Below are 23,278 nucleotides of genomic sequence, written 5' to 3' on the forward strand. Positions count from 1 at the left end.
TCCCCCCCACTAGTTAGTTTAAAGCCCTCTCTACAGCCCTAGTTATATGATCCGCCAGGGCTCTAGTCCCAGCACTGGCCAAGTGAAGCCATTGTCAATGGCTGCCAATCAATCTCTCTTGCCCAGTAAGTAAACAATTAAAAGTGTGGAGTCTCATTCCTTCAGGCAGTGAATTGTTGTTGGATATTTTACCAATGTCAAATTTTAAATTCTCAATCATTATTCTCATTGGTTAAGGGGATACCCTTTTCGTCCCGTTGTTCACCAAGGTCGCAGATTCCCTGTTGCCCTCACTGCGCCATTACCAGCTCACACTTCCAGCAACTTTGTCGGACAAAAATGTTCAAACCTAAACATGCACGAACAAGTCTAGGTAACAGGGCATGCTGCGAGATGCTCTGCTCCAGCAAAATCTGGGCCAGCGATCTCCATTCTTCTCATAACTAGAGGAAGGTCACCTCTTCTTAATCTGTCAGATGTTCTCATAATCTAACAGTTATTCTCCAGACCATTTTGTGTATTTGTCTTCAAGGCAAAGGCAAAATAAATTCCGTTAAAGCAACTGATAGAGCTCCATTATAAAGTCACAGCACAATATCTGAGCTATGATTTTATATGAGCAAGATATAAAATCGAAATATGCTATATCTGATGCAGAATGCACCCCACATCTATCACACCTATAAATCAAACATTGTTTTGCAAATTAAATTATTGGATAGGGAGCTTTTTGTAGTCTATGTCCCAGAATGTTCCCTTAATAATTCATGCATCAAATCCGTCATTAATCTTTTAATTTCTATTTACCTTCAGCTTTTATCCAAACACTTGTGTTACCCCAGCCGTAACTGTTGTTTGCCATACACCAGTAGACTCCTCCATCTTCAGTCTGGAACTTTCTTATCTTTACTTTTGAACTATTTAATCCAGCAGTGAGTTGTAACATCTCAGTGAGGTTTACCCTGTCTTTCACCCAGGTCACAGAGGAGGTTGGGTTACTATCCACAGAGCATCTCAGTTCCAGGAATGAGTCAATGGGGACAGTGATGGGGCTACTCGTCCCAGGATGGTAACTGTCATTGTTGTTCAACCTGTACATTATTGTGGGATCTTTTGGTCCATCTAACAGTAAAGATAATGTACACTTAATTTTACATAGAAACAATATGAATACAATAATCTTAACAACTTGCATTTACATAGCGCATTTCTGATAGGAAAACATCCCAAGGTGCTTCACAGGAGTCTAATTAGACAAACATTGACACCGAGCCAAAGAAGAAAATATTAGGAAGTGTAACTAATAAATAATATTATAATTATACTTGCATTTATATAACGTAATGTTTCCAAAGCACATCACAAAATGAGTGATACTTTTAGAGTAAGTGACTGTTTTTATGGAGTTGAAAGTGGCAGAGGTGTTCCAAACCAGCCATGGGGTAAACAACTAGTTAACCTGTTTACTGATGGTATTGGCTGCTAGGGGGAATATTGATCAGCACACTGGGTAACTCCCTGCTTTTCCTCAAATGGAGCCATGGGATCTTCAACATCCACCTGAACCAGCAGCCAGGACCTTGGTTTAACATACCCGAAGGATGGCATCACCAGCAATGTAGTACATTCTCAGTATTGCATGCGAGTGTGAGTCTAGATTATGCACTCAAGTCCTGGTGTGCAGTTCAAACCCTCAACTTTCTCATATCAAGCTGAGAGTGCTACTAACTGAACCAAGCTGACATAGTTGTAAACCACTGACGGAAAAGGAATTGCTAATTGGACAGTGAGCATTTTTTTTATACCTTATGCTCTTAAACATTACTGAAAATAACAATAATGTTGAGGATAATACTCACACATAACATGTAGTTTGATCTCATTTATTACTGGCTGCCTGAAAGTCACGTGGTTGATCTGACATCTACAGACAGATCCATGGTCTCTCGCTTTAGGGACGATTTGAAGCTGGCTGGTGGCAACAGATGTATTGTCACCAGATCTTTTCGAGGTCAGTGTAGTGATGGTTGTGGAGATGTTTGTTCCAAGGCATGCCCAGGTAAAGGAGATATTTTCAGAGTACAATCCCTTGGCAGAGCAGGTCAGGCTGGACTGATGTCCAGCAACCAAAGCACCATCCACAGTAGAAACTTCAGGAGGTCCTGAGAGAGAGGACAACAGATAATATATGAAATTATAAACAGCATATCCTGCTCTGTGAATATTTATTAACATCATGTGCATTGATGTGAATGGCAACATTATTAGAGATTCTTAGTGCCACTAATCTGAAGATGTATTGCATATCATAATGTAAAATCATTCATTGCTGAATGAATAGTTAATTCTAAATTAAAATACACTTTGCCATACTTTCATGCAGAACCCGTTATTTTGGTGAAATAGAGTCACATTGGTAGATAAATCAGCCTTTCCACTTGATCAAAAGAATGAAGAAACAAAATATATGTTAGAGAATTACACCAATGTCACTCTCGATGCCCTACAGACTGTTTGTGGTCTCCCACATTAGGGACAATCTCAAGCTGGCTGGTGACAACAGATGTACCACCACCAGCTCTTTTTGTGGTCAGTGTAGTGACGAGCATAGAGATGTTTGTTCCATGATCTAGCCAGGTAAAAGAGATATTCTCAGATTAGAACCCTTTAGTAGAGCAGGTCAGGGTGGACTGATGTCCAGCAACCAAAATACCATCCATGGTAGAAACTTCAGGAGGATGGGCAACAGTCAGCAGCCATGTCAGTGGGCAGCAGTTTTTTTCTGTGTGCCTTAATGCCAAAATGCCAGTATAACTCAGGAGTCAGGATGGTGAAGTACAACAACAACAACAACTTGTATTTCTATAGCGCCTTTAATGTAGTAAAACATCCCAAGACGCTTCACAGGAGTATTATCAAACAAAAAATTTGACACTGAGCCACATAAGGAGAAATTAGGGCAGGTGACCAAAAACTTGGTCAAAGAGGTAGGTTTTAAGATCGTCTTAAAGGAAGAAAGAGAGGTAGAGAGGTTTAGGCAGGGAATCCCAGAGCTTAGGGCCTAGGCAACAGAAGGCACGGCCACCAATGGTTGATCGATTAAAATCAGGGATCCTCAAGAGGGCAGAATTAGAGGAGATTAGATATCTTGGGAGGTTGAGGGGCTGAAGGAGATTACAGAGATAGGGAGGGGTGAGGCCATGGAGGGATTTTGAAAACAAGGATGAGAATTTGAAATTGAGGCGTTGCTTAACCGGGAGCCAATGTAGGTCAGCGAGCACAGGGGTGAAGGGTGAACGGGACTTGGTGCAAGTCAGGACACGGGCAGCCGAGTTTTGGATCACCTCAAGTTTACATAGGGTAGAATGTGGGAGACCAGCCAGGAGTGCATTGGAATAGTCAAGTCTACAGCTAACAAAGGCATGGATGAGGATTTCAGCAGCGGATGAGCTGAGGCAAGGGAGGAGACTGGCGATATTGTGGAGGTGGAGATAGGCAGTCTTAGTTATGCCGTAGATGTGTGATCGGAAGCTCATTTAAGGGTCAAATATGACACCAAGGTTGCGAACAGTGTGGTTCAGCCTAAGACAGATGTTAGGGAGAGGAATGGAGTCAGTGGCTAAGGAACAGAGTTTGTGGCGGGAACCAAAAACAATGGCTTCGGTCTTCCCAATATTTAATTGGAAAAAATTTCTGCTCGCCCAGAACAAGCAGTCTGACAATTTAGAGACCATGGAGGGATCAAGAGAAGTTGTGGTGAGGTAGAGCTGGGTGTCATCAGCGTACATGTGGAAACTGACGCTGTGTTTTTGGATGATGTCACCAAGGGGCAACATGTAGATGAGAAAAAGGAGGGGGCCAAGAATAGATCCTTGGGGGACACCAGAGGTAATGATATGGGAGCGGGAAGAGAAGCCGTATGACTCCCTAATACATTACAGCAAGAATTGTGAGATCACCTCCAACAACAACTTGCCTTTAATGTAATAAAAAGTCCGAAGGAACTTCACAGCATGGACACCAAGCAGTAATAAAAAAGTTAGGATGTAGTAAGGTGGAGAGATTTAGCAACGGTGTCCAGAATGTGGATCAAGATGGCTGAAGGCTTTGCAACAATGGAATATAGATGGGGGGCATGTACAAGAGGCCATGATTGGTGGATCAAAGGACATAGGCTATGATATAAGACTGGAGGAGATTGGAAAGATAACATTGGGTGAAAACATGAAAGGATTTGTAAATTAGGGAAAGGAGTTTTGAAATTCCTGTGGATAGTTTTTACCTATTTGGAGCATCAGGTGTAGGTCAATTCTAGACCCTCATGATTCACATTTGAAAAGTTCCTGGGCGTAAGGTTCTTTAAATGTTACCACAGCTCTCCCTTGTCATTGCTCTGAGTAAGTCAGCTGAAACACTGGGCTGGATTTTCCGGGGGATCAGCAGGCAGGATCGGTGGCGGGTCAGGTGTGAAAGTGTTTTTTTTCCCCTAGCGGGTCGGGAACCCGCTGTGAATCCGCTGCCATGTGCAGGCCGGGTCTGTCAGCGCTGAACAGACCTGACATGCAGTGGCGGGGGTCTCAATTCAGCTCATTATGACTTTGTTTAGAGATGATTAAGAACACATTTGAGCTCACCTTTCGATTTTACGTGCTCTCCCAGGGAGTCCTTGCTGCACGGCAATCACGACTGTTAAGCTGAGGCTGGAGTTCAATTGCCATTGAATCAGCTGTTGAGTTGACAGCTTCAAATGTCAATTAAAAGCTCCCACCTTATAGAGATATCTTCCCTCAGCCACAAGCTCTTCCTCACTGCATTTCCACAACAGATTCACCATGCTGCAAGTCATTACACAAGTCTCCATCCAGTGACCTCATTACCTCGCTCACCATTGACAGATCGCTTCTGTCATCTCTGCTTCACCTGCCATCTATTCCATCATCCCTGGGTGCAGCCCTTTATACTCTCTCACCTTGGTCCTCAGAATCCCACCATGATCAGCCCTAACACCAGCATCACCAGGCACAGCAGCAGCACCAACAAAAATAACAACCTTCTCTGCAATGGCACAGGGCACCAGCACCCGACCACATTGCTGCCTGGGAGGCCAGGGGTGGCCTCACCATGTTTAGATTTACTTCACTTGATGCTCTACACCCTGGCTGCCACAAGATGCGCCAGGTTGACACCACCTCACAACAACACCATAAAGCATCCCTACAATGCCCAAGCCATTCCTTTCACACTCATCACCATTGCGGGGGGTATTGCTACGTCTCACCATTCACTGCAACTCACTAAGCCACTTCCAAGAGTGCACACAAATCTGTCCAAGAACGCAAAGTGTTGAAATGAAGGTTTGAATGTTTGACACCACATTAACAGAAACTTTACATGAACGTTGCATAAAACACCCAACTGCCTACCCTTGTGTGTTGTTAGTTGGTATGATTGCACTTGGATGAGGGTGAATGTGAGGAGTGGCTAGTGTCCTGGACATTATGGACATTTTTACATGCAGATAGCACCCTCTGGTGGTGGTTATTTTGTTAGCAGTGTGTTTGTATGAAGCAGAGGTCATTTGACCTTTCTTCCTGTGTGAGAGGTCATTTGACCTTCCTACCTTTCTTCCTGTGTGACCCAGGAAGTAGAATCCCAGGAAGTAGAATTCCAGGAAGAACCTGAACTGAGTAATGGAGAATTCCATGAGGGTTTCACAATCCAATGTAATCTGAGCTCATATGTTAGGCCAGACGCAATATCTGTGAGTATCTTTGTCTGTTTGCATGACAGCAACTTTGTCAGTGTAGTATTTTGATAACACTATGTTTATAAAAGGTTAATATTTAATAGTTACAGAAGTTAGTCCAAATGTTAGTTAGTTATACAATTAGTCTATTCTAGTGTTGTAAATATGTTATATCTTATGTAATATTGAATGTATAGTACTCAGTTTATGTACAAAACATACTTTGTCTTTGTTTACAGTTTCACAAATTTGTTCAAGTAAAGCTTCAAACAGCAAATGGCTTCACGAGGAATTATTTTGAATAAGTGTTTAACTTGCTGGATAACTAGATAGGAGCATGTCTAGTGAGGCCAGTACAGCTAGTGAGATGGGGAAGTGATAATGTAGATAGAGAGGGATGGGTGGAGGTGCAAGCTAAGATGGTAAGTAAGGATGTGCAGGAGTAGGGTAGGGAAGGCAGAGTGCTGGGGATGTGATGAGTGACACAGCAGGATGAGGTTGTGTGTGGCTTTGTACTAACATTTTCGTGATCTATTGAGATCATTGAAAGATTTGCGGCACTGCCCCCAGGTCCTCCTGACAACATCCCTGCTTGTGTCCTCCTCTGCAATGTGCAACCAGACTGTGTTGATCTCCTAAGGAGGTCTCTTCCATCCGTGCTGTGACTCTCTCCATAAACATATGGTAGGGAAAACTGCGGCAATGGTCACCGAGCCAAATAAGCACAGCCTGTCCTACAACTTGCTAGTGTACATTGCACCATGCCTGAGATTGGTCTGTAGTTATTTTTATGTGTGTGTACAAAATAAATGCTGTTGTTAGCTAACTGCAATAATATATACAATACTTTACCATAAATCTGTATCCGTGTTCCTTGCCCCTTTCTCTCTACTGGCGGGTAGCTTGTCGGTACCTTCACCACACAGGTATAGTTATAGTCAGAGTGACCAAAAGAAACATTTTCAATCTTCAGTGATACACAACAGTGCCTCAAACCACCCGGAGTAACGTCAGGAATGCAGGCCAGTATCTTATCTTCAATGGGAGTATCAGGGAGCCCTGGAGAACCCCTGTACCAGGCTGGATGGAGCCAGTCATCATTACTTCCATTATAAATACATGTACAGCTTATTGTGACTGACTCTCCTCTCAGGACACTGACCAGACGCGGCTGAGTCACCTCCTCAATCAGCGAGATACCTGATGGAATAAAATAAGTTTGTCATTTTCAGTTTGAGGTCCAGTTAGCAATTCTTTCAACATAAATGGGAAACATCAAAAACTCAATTTAAACAGTGTTGAATTTGAGATATCCTTCCTATTGGATATAATTTTTTTTTAAACTATTAAAATATTTGTCTTTTTCAGATTTAATTCTAAACTATGCGACGGTTTGAAACCCAATATACTGCAGTAATTTTTTTTACTGTTTTGAATTTTGTTTATTCTACACAAACTGCTGCAGACAGATCAGGATTTCGCCATAATAATCTATGGGAGATCTTTGCTTCCGGTTCTGTGAAGTAGCTGCTATCTCTTTGAAAATGTTCAGTGAACGATCCACTTTTACCCAAGATCGACACAACTTTACATAACCCGACCCTTACTGAGAGGAGGAGGAATTTCTTCACTCAGAGGGTTGTGAATCTTTGGAATTCTCTGCCCCAGAGGGCTGTGAATGCTGAGTCTTTGAGTGTATTCAAGGCTGAGATAGGTAGATTTTTAGACTCAAGGGGAATCAAGGGATATGGAGATCGGACGGGAAAGTAGAGTTGAGGTCGATGATCAGCCATGGTCTTATTGAATGGCGGAGCAGGCTCGAGGGGCCGTATGGCGGAGCAGGCTCGAGGGGCCGTATGGCGGAGCAGGCTCGAGGGGCCGTATGGCAGAGCAGGCTCGAGGGGCCGTATGGCCTACTCCTGCTCTTACTTCTTATGTTCTTATGTTCTTATATCAGTGTAAGGATTCACAATCAATAATACACAACAGTATCTCAACCTTAATATCAGTTATATAGAGATGTAACCCAACGTGGTGAGGGGCTTTGAACAAGTATTCAAATTATTTCAACTGCACAAACTTCATTTTGATACTGTTTTTCTGAACACTGTTATTGATCAATTCTTCAGCTATACTTTAGAATAGTCCACACCAGGTAACATCTACTTGTAATAACTCTCAGTCCGAAGCCAGTGAATTCAATTCAAGGATTGAATGTTAAAGGACTTTAATCAGATCACTTACCTACTAAACCCGTCCCTGGAAGCAGGAGCACAATCAGTTGCACCAACATGCTTCCCATTTTACTGATCCTTCCTTTCAGATATTATATTTTATTGAACTATAATCCTGTTTTCATAAATGTTTTATACACAGGGGTGTCTTCTCTCCATTATTCGTGCTTATTCCAGTGTAAGGGTCGAGCTGCTTTTTTAAAAACACACCCGCTTCCTTTCATAAACCAGGTTTGATGAGAGGGGAAAGGAAACGTGTTTTATTTTTAACTTGTTAATGGTTGGTAAATAGACCCGTGACGCAATGGAAATAGTAAAAAAATACTCCCCACAGAAACCACGGATTTTGGCTAAAACAAATACATAATCAATAAATAGAGAAACAATGAGCTGTTTTAGTATATTTTATATTCACCAATAATACAAGTAATGTTTCTATAGAATGGATATTTATTTGTGTATATTTATTTTATGTTTTTCTGCATTAATCTGCTTGACATTTATTTTGTGCCAAAGGCGATAATGAGAGGGTTGAATTTTTAGTGTGCGTTATTTCAATGTAAAGAGAGGGACAGAGTGCAACAAGGAGACTATAATTAAAACTCTAAACAACAATTATAAACCTAACCTCTCCTTTGGTGGAGGGAGGCAGCAAATGTCTGTTCTTACTGTGCTGATAGTTTGTAGAATTCAACATTAGATGGAAATATGGAGCAGCTGCTGCAATGAAAAATACTCATTTCAGATAAAGCAACAGGAGCTTGCATGTAGGCAGTGCTCATGAGGCACTGAGGGAAATGTCAACGGGCTTTATAATAAGAGGGGAAAGGATATGGTGGATACTGAGTGGGAAGGGTGGATAAAAATGGAGAATATATGATAAGAAATTGAAGACACAATTGATCAGGAGGATTTTGTAAAGGTTTTTCAAAACAGGGAATGGCAATGTGGATGCAAATGAGTAGAAGGTTCCAGAGGGCAGGATCATTTGGCCGGATTTTCCGATCGGAGGCTTCCTGCGGGCGGATGCCTCCGATCGGAAAAAATCTACGAACCTACCTGCTGGCTCCATAGGTCCCAAGACTTCCGATGATGGGCCTCTCCTGGTGCACGCGTGCAGAGGTCCAGGTATCCCGGGGGTGCAGGCGGTTCGTAAGCGTCCCTGGGATCACGTGGGCCATGGAGAACCAATCAAAGAAGGGAATCCCCCTTCTTACCTTTGACAGGTCTCTATGCACAGATCTGTCAAAAGTATGAAGGGGGATCACATTTAAAAACACAGTTAAACATTAAATAAATTTTTAAAAATGAACGTATTTAAAATTAGTTAAAATTACATTAAATTCAATATTTTAAACAAAAATTTAATTTTTTGAAAAAAATAATTTAAGTTTTTTACGGGGCTAAAAATGATCTTACCTTTTTTAAAAGTATTTTAAAATTATAAATGAATGAAAAAAAGTTATGTTTAAATTTTTAAAAACTCTTATGCTGGTAAAAGCAGGTTCTTTGAAGATGGTTCTTTGAAGATTTTTATTGGCACTAAACACTAGGGCCTAGAAATTCGGTTGGTTGCGCTAGCAATAAGCGCCGAAAGAGCCCGTGATTTGGGGCGTTACCCAATTTTCAGACGTGCGCAGTGATCCTAGCGCATCCGGCCATATTGAGTCACTGTTGCGCTCAACTTTTACGCCAGCGGATTATTTCAGGCAGCAGCTGGGGACATATCTAATATCTCTTAATTTGCGGTGCATTGCTGCATCCGGCAAGTTGCAGATGCCCTCTACAAAAGGAGGCGCAAATTCATCACCTTCTCTCTGACCCTGGAGAAGCAGGGGGAGCGCACACAGGGCTTCGCGGCTATTGCGGACTTCCCCATGGTGCAGGGGGCCATTGATTGTACACACGTGGCTTTGCGGGCGCCATTGCAGAATCCGGAGGAGTTCTGTAACCGAAAGGGGTTCCACTCCCTTAATGTGCAGCTGGTCTGTGATCACCGGCAGATGATCATCGCGGTGAACGCACAATTCCCTGGCAGCAGCCATGATGCCTTCATCCTGCGGCAGACCTCAGTGGCTGACCTTTTTGAGGCCCCGGCTCACCCACGAGGCTGGCTTCTGGGCGACAAGGGCTATCCTCTCTGCCCATGGCTCATGACCCCGCTCCGTTTGCCCAGCAGCCCGGCAGAAGAGCTTTACAACAGCAGCCATCAGGCCACCAGGAACATTGTGGAGCACACAATTGGTGTGCTGAAGCAGCGTTTCCGCTGTCTAGACCATTCGGGGGGCGCCCTATAGTACTCGCCGGAGCATGTGGCGCGCATCGTTGTTGTCTGCTGCATGCTCCACAACTTGGCCATTCAACGCACCCAGCCAATGCCAGCCGACCCTCAAGGTCCAGCAGAGCAGGCGGACGAGGAGGTGGAGGAGGAGGAGGAGGAGGAGGAACAGGAAGATGGGAGGGCTCCAGAAACTGGAAGGGCCATTCGTCAGAGGCTCATAAGGACTCGGTTCTAGGCCCCTCGGACGCAATGGTGGCTGTGATTCGAACAGCGCCCTCCGGTTTGCTGTAAGCCTATGAAGGCATCGATGATTGTAAATAGTGTACAGCTCGATTGGAAATAAAAAGTTTTCTTTATTTTCAAACAAGTGCTTCCTTCCAGCATGACAACGTAATGGCAACAGAAATCATAACTAACAAACTAACAGATAACTGTGTGGCAACCCGCCGAAACTAACCAAACCTTCCCTCCCTGCAGCTCCTCCGTAATTGTACCCCAGTGACTGGGTCAAGGCTGGGGGACGCCTGCTGAGTGTCTGCAGGCGCTGAAGCCCCTGAGGGACAGCCTGGACGACCTCTGGGCTTGGAGGTCCCGCAAGCAGGCCGCTCCAACTGGGCATGTCTGCTAGCAGTGTGCCGCGCAGGTGGTGGCAGCTGCTCTGCTGACGTGCCAGCATTGGCATCAGGACTGGTCACATGCAGAGAGAGGACACCTGCACTATGGTCAGCCGACACACTGGCACTCTGACGGTGCCGCACCGGATCATCCACCGCTATCGGCTGCTCCACAGATTCATGGCCTGCTGTGGTGCTGCAAGGGCCTGGGGTGATCCTGCCCGATGCAGCTACGGTGGCAGCAGTGAGTGTTTGTGTGGCCTCAATCTGCGTGTGGACGAGGCCAGCAAGTGACTGCGTGGCAGCAGTGAGGCCCTGCGTAGCAGGTGCCAGTGCTTCGGAGAAGCCATGAACAGTCCTTTCCACTGCTTCGGACAAGGCCGGAACAGTCCTTTCCACTGCTTCGGACAAGGCCGGAACAGCCCTTTCCACTGCTTCGGTCAAGCCCTGGACAGTCCTTTCCATTGCTGCCCCGAAGCCCTGGACAGTCCTTTCCATTGCTGCGCCAAAGTCCACCACACTCTTTGCCAGTGTGTCAATGGACTCAGGCATCCTCCCCACTGCAGCCATAAGCTCAGTGTGCTTGAGCCGGGCCTGGGCGCTCATTTCCGCAAGGCTACGCACCTCCTCTGCACTCTGTGCAGCAGTCATGGTGGCCTGCCTCGCCCTCCGGGGAGACGGCCCCCGAGCGTCCCTACCCCCCGCGCGTTGCTGTAGGCCGCTGCTCCCTGCAACTGGCTCCTCATCAGAGCCCCCCCCCCTCCCCTCAAGGGAACTACTATCCCCAGTCTCCACATGCGGGGGCTCCCCTGAGGCTGGCACGGATGGTCCGGCTTCCTCCTGGTCGTCGCCTCCGGAGGCACTTGCACTGGCAGCTTGAGGGGCTGGCTCCCGAGCTGGTGATGCAGCATCTGAAAGCAGGGAGGTTGAAGAGTGGCTTTAGCAAAAGGACAGTTTGGCAGCAAGGGATGCAACAGTGCGGCAAGTATGCTGGCGGGGGAAACAACTGAAAGGTGACAGCTGTAATAGTTGAGAACCTTACCATCGCTGTGGACAATGGGGTCGGCAGCTGCAGTGGTGACAGGACCACTCAGACGTCCTCCCACAATCTGGTGGACTCTCTCCTTGAGATCCGTCAGAGGCTCCACTTGAGGACGGCCTCCTCCGGTGCGAATCTGCTCCTTCTGATTCCGCGCCAGCTTGGCCTGCAGGGCAAAGGACGGGAAGTGATGTTACATGATGCCCTGAGTTATCATCTCATGCCCCCCATGGTGGAAGAGCCCTTACATGATGCCCTGAGTCAAATGTGGATGTGTGTGACCAGAAAGGGCCATGGGTGCTTGCTGACAGATGGCCATTGGGGTATCGCGCACCCTGTAGCCATAAAGTCAGGTGCTCATGGAGGGATGCATAAGTTTACATTAACTCCACTCACCCTGACGACCCGAGTGAGGTCGTTGAATTTCTTCTGGCTCTGTCCAAGTATGATAAAGTGGGAGGGACAGAGGTGAAATGGAGCGAGGGAAGGATTATTGTGAGCACAAATGTAAAGTGTATGACAAGGTTTGGCTTGAATGAGCAAGACTTTTACAGAGATACCAGCCACTGGAACCATTATTAATGAACTACAGTGATGTTGTTTAGAAATGGTGAAGTCATATTGGTGTTAACTGGCACTTTTTATAGAATCATAGGCTGCGGTTTCCCCAACCTCGGCCGGTCCACGGCAGCCGGGGTCGGTGGCGGGTTGCGACACCGCTGTCTGCTACAGCCTGCTGTCCAAAGTGATCTTATGTTGATTGGGCTTGTTAAGCCCGCCCAGCGCATTTCCCAGCCAATTGAAAGAAGCGTGTCTGATGACATCACTTGATGATGCGTCATCAGCCGGTTTCCTTAAAGGGACCATGCGCAAATTTATTTTGACAGATGTGCTATCAGTGTTCTGCAGCATTGAGGTGCTGCAAACACTGGCAATGACTGCACAGAGGTGCACGGCTGCACCCAGGCTCGCCCATGACTCCCTCCATATGCTCATGGAGGGAGTCACAGCACACAGGGAGATTCTCTTCCCTTCCAATAGGTGGAAGAGTCCGCCCCAGGAGATCAACACAGCCTGGTTGCACATTGCACAGGAGGACACAAGCAGGGATGTAATTAGGAGGACCAGGCTGCAGTGGCACAAACATTTCAATGATCTCAGTAGATCACGAAATATTACTGCAAAGCCACACTCAACCTCATCCTGCTGTGCCACTCATCACACCCCCATCACTCTGCCTTCCCTACCCTACTCCTGCACATCCTTACTCACACCAGCTTACCTTGCACCTCCAATCATCCCTCTCTATCTACATTATCAATTCAATTCAATTCAATTCAAATCGCTTTATTGGCATGACAAGGTACATCTTATGTTGCCAAAGCATCGAAAAACATTCATGGTTGTACACAAAAATACAGATCTATCCATACAGTGTATAAACAGATATATCCCTGAGTGTATAAATATACATTCATATAATTTGTATATACTCTTTTCTTATATTTAGTGGTTGTCCCTCTGTTTATGGCAAGCTGTAACATAGTGTGCTGCTAAGGTTACACAATTTCTCTCTTCCCCTAGTAGGTATGGGAGTTTTTGGTCGTCATTCAAATTTCTGAATTCCGGGCATATTTTTGTGAATTTTGGGTAGAAATTCTCCCTTATGCCCTGACATTTTCTACAAGCTGTGAGGAAGTGCATCTCTGTCTCCACCACTCCCTGACTGCAGTGAGAGCATATCCTGTCCTCTCTTGGTAGCCGGGTCTGCCTGTGTCTACCTTTTTCGATCGCCAGGCTATGTTCACTAAGTCTGTACATTGTCAAGGTTTTTCTCAGTTTGCTATCCTTTACCATGGTCAGGTAATCAGCCATGTTGTATTGTCTGTTTAGGGCCAAGTAGCAATTGAGTTTGCTTTGGGTTTTTGTTGTTTCTGCCCAATATGACAGATATTTTTCCTTTTGCTTAGCGACGATTGTGTTGGGTCGAATTCTTTGTGTTACGCTGTCACTGTCCTGGGGCTGGTTATTGTTAGTAGTGTTTGTAGTTACTTCACTGAGTCCCAGGACTAGTTGACTGAGGGTATTCTTCTTTATGGTCCTCTCTTGGCATTTCAGGGCTTCGTAATGATAACATTGGGGGTTGCTCATTTCTAGGTGTTTCCAAAATTTGGTGGCTCTTTTTTGGATAGTGATTATTAATGGATATTGGCCTAGTTCTGCCCTGCATGCATTGTTTACGGTTTTCCTTTGAGTCCGGAGGATACTTTTACAGAATTCTGCATGTAGGATCTCAATTGGGTGTTTGTCCCATTTTGCAAATTCTTGTTGTGTTAGCGGTCCCCACACCTCACTGCCATAGAGTGCAATTGGTTCAATTACTGATTTAAAAATTTTGAGCCAAATGCTAATTGGGATTTCTATTTGGATTGATTTTTTAATGGCATAGAAAGCCCTTCTTGCTTTCTCTTTCAGTTCATTCACAGCCAGATGAAAATTTCCCGTATAACTGATTTTTAAGCCCAAGTATGTGTAGTTAGTGGTTTGTTCAATTTTGGTTGTTCCTAGTGTGAAATTTATTTTGGGTCCCTGATGTCTGGATCTTTGCTGGAACACAAGGATTTTGGTTTTTTGGGGATTTATTGTCAGGGCCCAGGTCTGGCAGAATGACTCCAGCAGATCCAGGTTCTGCTGTAGACCCTCCTTAGTTGGTGACAGCAGAACCAGGTCATCTGCATAGAGGAGGAATTTAACCTTGGATTCATATAGGGTGAGGCCGGGTGCTGTAGATTGTTCAAGTAGTTTTGCCAATTCATTTATGTAAATATTAAAGAGTGTCGGTGAGATGGGCGAGCCCTGCGTCACCCCCCGCCCCTGTGGGAAGTATTTTGTTTGTTTGTCTCCAATTTTAACCGCACATTTGTTGTTTGTATACATTGATTTAATTACATCATATGTTTTTCCCCCTACCCCACTTTTGATAAGTTTCAGGAATAAACCATCGTGTCAGATGGAATCGAAAGCCTTCTGGAAATCTATAAAGCATGCGTAGATTTTGCTTTTGTTTTGATGAACGTGTTTGTCAATTAGGGTCTGTAGGGTGAAGATATGATCTGATGTTCTATAGTTTGGCAAAAATCCAATTTGGCTTTTACTCAAGACATTGTGCTCCTCAAGGAAGTTTATAAGTCTTTTGTTTATGATACTACAGAATACCTTCCCCAGGTTACTGTTTACACAGATGCCTCGATTGTTATTTGGGTCGACTTTGTCCCCACTTTTGTATATGGGCGTTATGAGTCCTTTGTTCCAGATATCAGGGAAGTAACCGACACTCAGAACCAAGTTGTAGAGTTTTAGGATAGCCAGTTTCATTTTATCATCTGTGTGTTTAATCATCTCGCTTAGTATGCCATCTGCACCGCAAGCTTTTCCTGGTCGCAGGTCCTTGAGTTTGTCAAATAGTTCTTTTTCTGTTATTCTGGAGTCTAGCGGGTTTTGGTTATCTTTTATGGCCATTTCGAGCTTTTCCAGTGTTTTGCATATTTGGTGTTGCTCTGGCCTTAGTGTGTTTTTCTGGTATAATTTTTCAAAGTGGTTTTCCCATGTGTCTCCATTTTGAATGGCCAATTTGTCGTGTTTTTTTTTGTGTAATGTATTCCAGTTGTCCCAGAAACAATTGGAATCAATGGATTCCTCAATGGAGCTGAGTGTATTCTTAATATACTGCTCTTTTTTGGTTCTGAGTGTGTTTCTGTATTGTGTTAGTGTCTGACAATAAGTAAGGCGTAATTCCTCATTTTCTGGCTGTCTGTGTTTTTGGTTTGATATTTTTCTAAGTTTTTTCCTCATGTTATGGCAATCTGGGTCAAACCATTTTTCATAGTTTTTTGTTTTGGGTTTGTTCTTGCGAGCTTTCAAGTTTGACCTTCCCCATCACTTCCCCATCACTTCCCCATCTCACTAGCCACCCCTCACACTCACCCTCATCCTAGTCCAATCATACCAACTAACAACAGACAAGGGTAGGCACTTGTGTGCTTTATCCAAAGTTCATGTGAAGTTTCTGTTAATGTGCTGTCAATCATTGAAATCTTTATTTTCAACATTTTGTGTTCTTGGACAGATTTCTGTGCACCTTTGGAAGTGGCTTAGTGAGTTGCAGTGAATGGTGATGAGTGTGGAAGGAATGGCTTGGGCATTGTAGGGATGCTTTATGGTGTTGGTGTGGGGTGGTGCCAACCTGGCACATCATGTGACAGCCAGGGTGTACAGCATCAAGTGAAGTAAATCTGACAGGGGTGAGGCCATCCCTGGCATCCCAGGCAGCTCGGGTGCTGATATCCTGTATCTTGTGCAGCATCAAGTGATTGTGGAGATGGTGTTGTTGGTGCTGCTGGTGTTGGGGCTGATCATGGTGGAATTCTGAGGACCAAGGTGAGATAGTTTCAAGGGCACCGTTGCTGATGTAATAGATGGCAGGTGAAGTTGAGATGACCGAAAGCTTGTGATTTCAAATAAAGCTGTTGGACTATAACCTGGTGTTGTGTGACTTCTTACATTTGTCCACCCCAGTCCAACTCCGGCATCTCCACACCATGTCAACAGTGAGAGAGGTTGTTCCAATGAGGTGACACTGGATAGAGCTTTTGCTCCAAACACTGCATAAAGCTCAATCTGTCTTCCAAATGCAGTAAGCAACAGCTTCTGAACTTGGAAAGTGAACAGATGTGAGATGGGAGCTTTTATAGCACATTTGCAGCTTTCAAGTAAAGAAATGATATCATGGTGACACAACTCCCGACCTGCTTACCTGACGTGATCCCCGAGCAGTGTGGAACCCGTGGGCGACCTCGTAAAATTTAAAGGTGAGCTTAAAATAGTTTTTAAGTGCCTGTTAACAAGCTCTTAATCATCTAAATCACCTCCCCTGCCACTTGGTGTTGGATCTGTTCGGCAATGACAGACCTGACATCTGGGAAACTAGCACGGTGGCGGGTTAAAACTGTTTCCCTACCTGCTGTCAAAAATTTTTTCCCACCTGACCCGCCACCAAACCTGCCCGCTGACTCCCAAAAAATTCCCCCCATAGAGCACAGAAGGAGGCCATTTAGCCTATTGTGCCTTTGAAAGAGCTATCCAATTAGTTCCACTCCCCTGCTCTTTCCCCAAAGCCCTGCAAATATTTCATTTTCAAGAATATATCCAAGTTACTATTGAATCTACTTCCTTTCAGTCAGTGCATTCCAGATCACAACAATTTGCAGTGCAAAAAGAATTCTCTCATCTCCTCCCTGGTTCTTTCACCAATTACCTTAAATCTGTGTCCTCTGGTCACCAATCCTCCTGCCAATAGTAAAAGTTTCTCCCTATCTAATTTATCAAAAACCCATATAAATTTGAACACCTCTATTAAATCTCCCCTTAGCCTTCTCTGTTCTAAGGAGAATAATCCCAGCACCTCTAGTCTCTCCACATAACTGAAGTCCCTGATCCCGGGTACCATTCTATTAAATCTCCTCTGCACCCTCCCCAAAGCCTTGATTTCCTTCCTAAATTGTGAATGGGCAAGAATTTTACAGAGATAACATGGGAACCATTATTAATGAACTGTAATGTTGTTTAGAAATGTTGCAGTCATAACTTGGATATACACTTGAAAATGAAATATTTGCAGGGCTTTGGGGGTGCTAACGGGAGGCGCAAAGCAACCCAATTTTTCCCCCCTAACAATTTAAGACACAATTTCTGGATTTTTGCTCAAGATCAGTGGGCAACTGAAAAATAAAGTAACTATAATTAGTCTATGTATTTGTGAGTTGTATTATCCCATGGGGCTTCCTGTGCGCTGTGCTGCTGCGTGTTTAAGTTGTCTACTGCGGGCAGGAAGCTTGCCCTCAACAAGTGCTTTTGTGGACTGTCAGTGTGCATTTTGCAGCCTGTCATTCACTCAGCGGTTATTTTACCCTGGTGCCCCTGAGCAACATATTCCGATCGCTGTTCAGGGTAGCGTGAGAACACTTTTAGTAAACTGTCTCACATTGCTTCAGTCTCACTTTGGTTGCCATCGACTCTTCTCTGAGCTGTAAGATTTCCTCTGGCGTTGGCACATCAGGAACAGAAGTAGGCCATTCAGCCCCTCTAGCCTGTTCCGCCCTTCAATTAGATCATGGCGGATCTGTATTTTAACTCCATCTACCTGCATGTGCACAGGGATCTCTCTTTATGGAGCAGAGAGCAGTGTAAGCAGGATGAAATAGCTGAACTTTAACTGCAGTATTTGATAGCTCTGTTGCTAGTTTGTCTTATTTACCAGAAGAATAAAGTCATCTAGAGAATGAGGGGGTGGATTTCCACTCATCTCTCTCGTTCATCCATCAGAACCTCAGCTCAGGAGCCCCTGTAATCTGGAAAATACGGTGTAAATGCTGTTTACGTCTCTTTTCCAGCTTTTTCCGTGGTTCTTCCTCTGAATTTCTAGCAGGCGATTTAGAATGCAACAAACGAGAATTGCCAACTCACATGCTGATCTGAAGTTCACAAGGTTGTGTCACTCAATTTCAATGGCCCAGAAATTAGGTTCGGGGGCTTGCCGCGCGTGCAAGCCCCCGATGTGCACTCACCCGGCGAGCCGACAGCTGAAGCCTGGGCCGGCTTGGAATTCCTGTCACTGGCCCGGTTCAGCTGTCGGCGCGCTGTGCTTGCCTGATCCAGCGGCGTAGTTAGTGCGATGTGCTGGCTGGGATCAGGTGAGCACTGGGCAGCCAATCAGGGGAGGGAAAACTTCATTCATGAGTTTGATAAGAACTGTCAAACTCATGAAAACTACGGGCGCCCAAAACACTACTTAAACTTTAAATAAAATTTTAAAAAACATCCCACTAATTAAATGAACTATAAATAACTTTAATAAACTATTTTAAACAATTAATCAAATTTTTGAAAAAAATAATTTTTTAAGAAATCGGGTCTAAAAATACACTTACCTTACTGTAAAGTCCTTAAAAACAATTAAGCTCTGGAAAAAATGTTATAATTTTAAATAATAGACCACTTACCTTAAAGAATCAAGTCCTTACGTCTCCTTTTTACATTTCTAAAAAGTTCAGGCCCTTACACACGGGCAAACCTGCCAAAAAGAAGGAAGTTCAACGCGTGCGCGCAGAGTCCTGTGCGCACGCGTTGGACCTCTGAACCCCTTGGAGGAAATGCCGGTTTCCCGCGCATGCGCTGTGCATGCTGAAATCCGGCACTTCCAACGGGCCCACGCGTGAGTACCCCGTCCGTACTCACGCGTTGGGACCGGAATTACTGGGCCATTATGTTTTTATGTGAATTTTGTGCTCACTAAGGTGAGGGATGTGATTGCAAGAGAATGGAACACTTTACATCGAATTACACAGAAATTATAACACAGAAACTGGCCGTTCGGCCCAACCAGTCCTTCTTGGTGTTTATCCTCCACACGAGCAGTAGTCCTAATCCCATGTGCTCGCTCTATTCCCAGATTCCTTTACTCCCTTTTCCTTCAACCAATTTATTCTTAAATGTTGACATGGGCCGCGAATTTAATAGACCTCAGAGGGCGGGTTTGGAGGTGGGTCGGTCGCGAAAATCAGAAAAATTGACGGCGGGCTGCGAACCTGCCGCCATCCCGCCTCCACCCGACTTTGGCAAGTGTCGGGTCAGCCGCTCCCGAACTGACCCGTCACCAAACAGCTTGTTAACTGTTGGATAATCCTATTTGAACTGCCTGTTCGGATTTTGCAGCTTTATCAGCATGCTGCCCACCTTCAGAAAAACACGCCAGCTGAATCGAGTCAGACTGAGCGAGGACCTGAATTGTTGGCAGCTGCTCGAACAGCTTAAAAGCGGTCCTGCAATCTCTCACTCTTTTAAAACTTAGTGCTTTGAGGTTTGGGAGACATTTTTCAGCTCTACTAATCTTGTGAGTGTTGAGGCTGAATTCCATCTGCAGTGTGCACTCCTTGGAATACCCTCTGGCCGCTTTGTCTGAACACACACAACCTCCATTCCTCGACTGAGATATATACCAGCGGTATGGGAACCATTTCTCTCCTCTCATCCTGGTCGTCAGATTTGGAGTACAAGCAGCCACGACAGCAGCGCAACCAGGCACAGCAGCAGTACCAACAACAGGAGCACCAACCTTCTCCTCAGCCACCTGATGCTGCACAGGGCAGAGGGTGTCAGCACAGGGCTCCACCTCGCCACAGGAGATACCCCCAACACCGTGTTTACAGGCAGAGGATGAGCTTCCTCAACATGAGTGAGAAGCAGCGCCAAAGGTGGCTGAGATTTCCGCGAGATGTAGTCGCTGACATCTGCACAATGCTGCACCAACGCCTGGAGCCCAGAGGAGCGGGTGGACACCCCTTACCAGTGGCTGTCAAAGTCACCAATGCCCTCAACTTCTTTACTTCGGCCTCCTTCCAGGCATCAGCAGCAGACATCATTGGCATCTCCCAGATGGCTGCACACACTTGCATCATGCAGGCTACCGATGCTCTCTTTACAAAGGCACACAATTACATCCACTTCTCCACGGATGAAGCAAGTATAACCGCGTGTGCGGTTGGCTTTGCAAGTATGGCAGGCTTCCCAAGGGTACAGGGCATCATAGACGGCACACATGTGGCCATTAGGGCACCCCATCACAATCCAGCTGTACTTGTGAACCGCAAGGGCTTCCACTTCCTTAATGTCCAGCTGGTGTGTAGCCACAAGAAGAATATTATGCATGTTTGCACCAAGTTCCGTGGCAGTTGCCATGACTCGTTCATCCTCAGCTCTTCAATCTGCCAATCCAACTTTCTGGATGGCTACTTGACAACAAGGGCTATCCCCTGAAAAAGTGACTCATGACACTGATGAGGAGGTCATCAAACGAAGCTGAGGGGTGGTACAATGTGAGATACATTTCCACCAGAAGCATCATAGAGCAAACCATCAGCTTGCTCAAAATGCAATTCCGATGCCTCGACAGATCTGGTGGAGGCCTGCAGTATGCACCAGCCAGGGTGTCCAGAATCATTGTCGTCTGCGTGCCATGCACAACATCGCACAAGTGTGGCTTAGTGCCGCCTGAGGAACAAGTGGTTCAGTGCAGAGCATCTTCAGAAGAAAAGGGGGAGGACGAGGGGGAGGAGGCCGAGGTGGAGAAGGAGGAGGAGGAGAAGGACGAGGACGTGGAGGAGGCCCGCCTTGCGGGGCCGGATGTGGCCAATGCAGCAGCACTTTTCCACATTGCTGCCCATCACACAAGGCATGCACTCATCCATGCCAGATTCGCGTAAGCTTGCGCTTCAACCACAAGTGGCTGGCATATGGCTATGAATATGTGGACAAACTTCTTAACACGCCATACATCATCACTACAATAAACAGTGCTTTCCTATCACTCTCAGCACCATCATTACAAATGCAAGTCGCCCTGAGCCCTCAATGTGCAACTTCCATTTCCCAGGACACATAGCCCAGAACTTCAACTCTTTGCCTTCACTTTTGTTTAATCACATCACAAAGGATGACAATCAAAAGTTTACAACAGAACAAAACACTCAAGTGACTACTCTTGTGGCTATTTCTGTGTTAACTTCCTCTTACGCGTGCTTCTACATGGTGGTTCCCCCGTGGCTTCAACAGATGTAGAGGCACCTTGCTCACTTTGATGCTGCGCCTGCTTAGATGCCTTTGACAGGTGTCCTCTGGGTTTCGGAACCTGGGAGTGTTCCTCCACAGTCTGCTCTTCCTGTGGGTGTGCAGGGGCTGAGATGGCCATTTCAGTTGGGTGAGGAACCTAGGGCTCTGACCGAGGGCTCCACAGTGGCATGGTCGTTTGAGCACTTGGAGAGGAGCCCACACTTCCTTGTTGTCTGCCACCAACATCCCTCTAATGGGTCACCTGCACTTCACTGCTAGCAAGTGACTGGAGAGCAGCTTCAGTGGGGCCATGAGGGAGTTAGGAGGTAAATTAAAAAATAGGACCTCAAAGGTAGTAATCTCAGGATTGCTACAAGTGCCACATGCTAGTCAGAGTAGAAATAGAAGGATATTTCAGGTGAATACGTGGCTAGAGGAATGGTGCCAGGGGGAGGGATTCAAGTTCCTAGGACATTGGAACCGGTTCTGGGGGAGGTGGGACCAGTTCAAACCAGACGGTCTGCACCTGGGCAGGGCTGGGATCGATGTCCGAGGTGGAGTGTTTGCTAGTGCTCTGGGGGAGGGTCTAAACTAAAATGGCAGGGGGTTGGGAACCTGAGCAGGGAGACAGAGGAAAGGGAAACAGAGATAAAAGCAAAAGATAGGAAGGAGAAAAACAAAAGTGGCAGTCAGAGAAATCAACAGTTTAAATCAAACATGGCCACAGTAAATAATAATTCTAATAGGTCTAAGAGCATTAAAAAAATAAGCCTGAAGGCTTTGTGTCTTAATGCGAGGAGCATTCGTAATAAGGTGAATGAATTGGCTGCGCAAATAGAGGTAAATGAATATGATTTGGTTGGGATTATGGAAATGTGGCTCAAGGATGGCCAAGACTGGGAACTCAATATCCAGGGGTATTCGATATTCAGGAAAGATAGGCAAAAAGGAAAGGGAGGTGGGGTAGCATTACTGGTTAAAGAAGGGATTAACACAATTATAAGGAAGGATATTTGCTCTGATGATGTGGAATCTGTATGGGTAGAATTGAGAAATACCAAGGGGCAGAAAACATTAGTGGGAGTGGTATATAGACCTCCAAACAGTAAGGCAGAGGTTGGGGATGGCATTAAAAGGCAAATTAAAGAAGCATGCGATAAGGGCACAGCAGTCATCATGGGCGACTTTAATCTACATATAGATTGGGCTAACCAAATTAGTAACAATACTGTGGAGGAGGAATTCCTGGAGTGTTTACGGGATGGTTTCCTGGACCAATATGTCAAGGAACCAACCAGAGATCAGGCCATCTTAGACTGGGTATTATGTAATGAGAAATGATTAATTAGCAATCATGTGTACGAGGCCCCTTGGGTCGGAGCGATCATAATATGATTGAATTCTTCATTAAGATGGAGAATGAAGTAATTGACTCAGAGACTAGGGTCATAAATTTAAATAAAGGAAACTACGATGGTCTGAGGCACAAGTTGGGTAGGATTGATTGGGGAATGTCACTCAAAGGGTTGATGGTGGATAGGCAATGGCAAACATTCAAAGACCACATGGATGAACTACAGAAAATGTTCATCCCAGTTTGGCACAAAAATAAAACAGAAGTGGTGACTCAACTGTGGCTAACAAGGGAAATTAGGGATAGCATAAGATCTAAGGAGAGGACATATAAATTGGCCAGAAAAA

At 45.3% G+C, this 23,278-nt stretch overlaps 1 protein-coding gene across 1 annotated transcript in view; it reads right to left on the reverse strand.

The window, feature by feature from the left end:
* Positions 1–799: 799 nt before the first annotated feature.
* Positions 800–23,278, reverse strand: part of LOC147100386 (sialic acid-binding Ig-like lectin 12) — a 32,343-nt gene continuing 9,864 nt past the window's right edge. Inside the window, exons 3-5 of the mRNA XM_085968233.1 lie at positions 6,599–6,946; positions 1,860–2,162; positions 800–1,122 (exon numbers count right to left, since the gene is read on the reverse strand). Of these exons, the coding sequence (XP_085824359.1) occupies positions 800–1,122; positions 1,860–2,162; positions 6,599–6,946 (974 nt within the window). The remainder of the gene's footprint in view (positions 1,123–1,859; positions 2,163–6,598; positions 6,947–23,278) is intronic.

The sequence above is a fragment of the Somniosus microcephalus genome, chromosome 26, assembly GCF_052327205.1.
Source record: "Somniosus microcephalus isolate GS21.2 chromosome 26, FLI_Smic_1.0, whole genome shotgun sequence".
Classification (NCBI taxonomy): domain Eukaryota; kingdom Metazoa; phylum Chordata; class Chondrichthyes; order Squaliformes; family Somniosidae; genus Somniosus; species Somniosus microcephalus.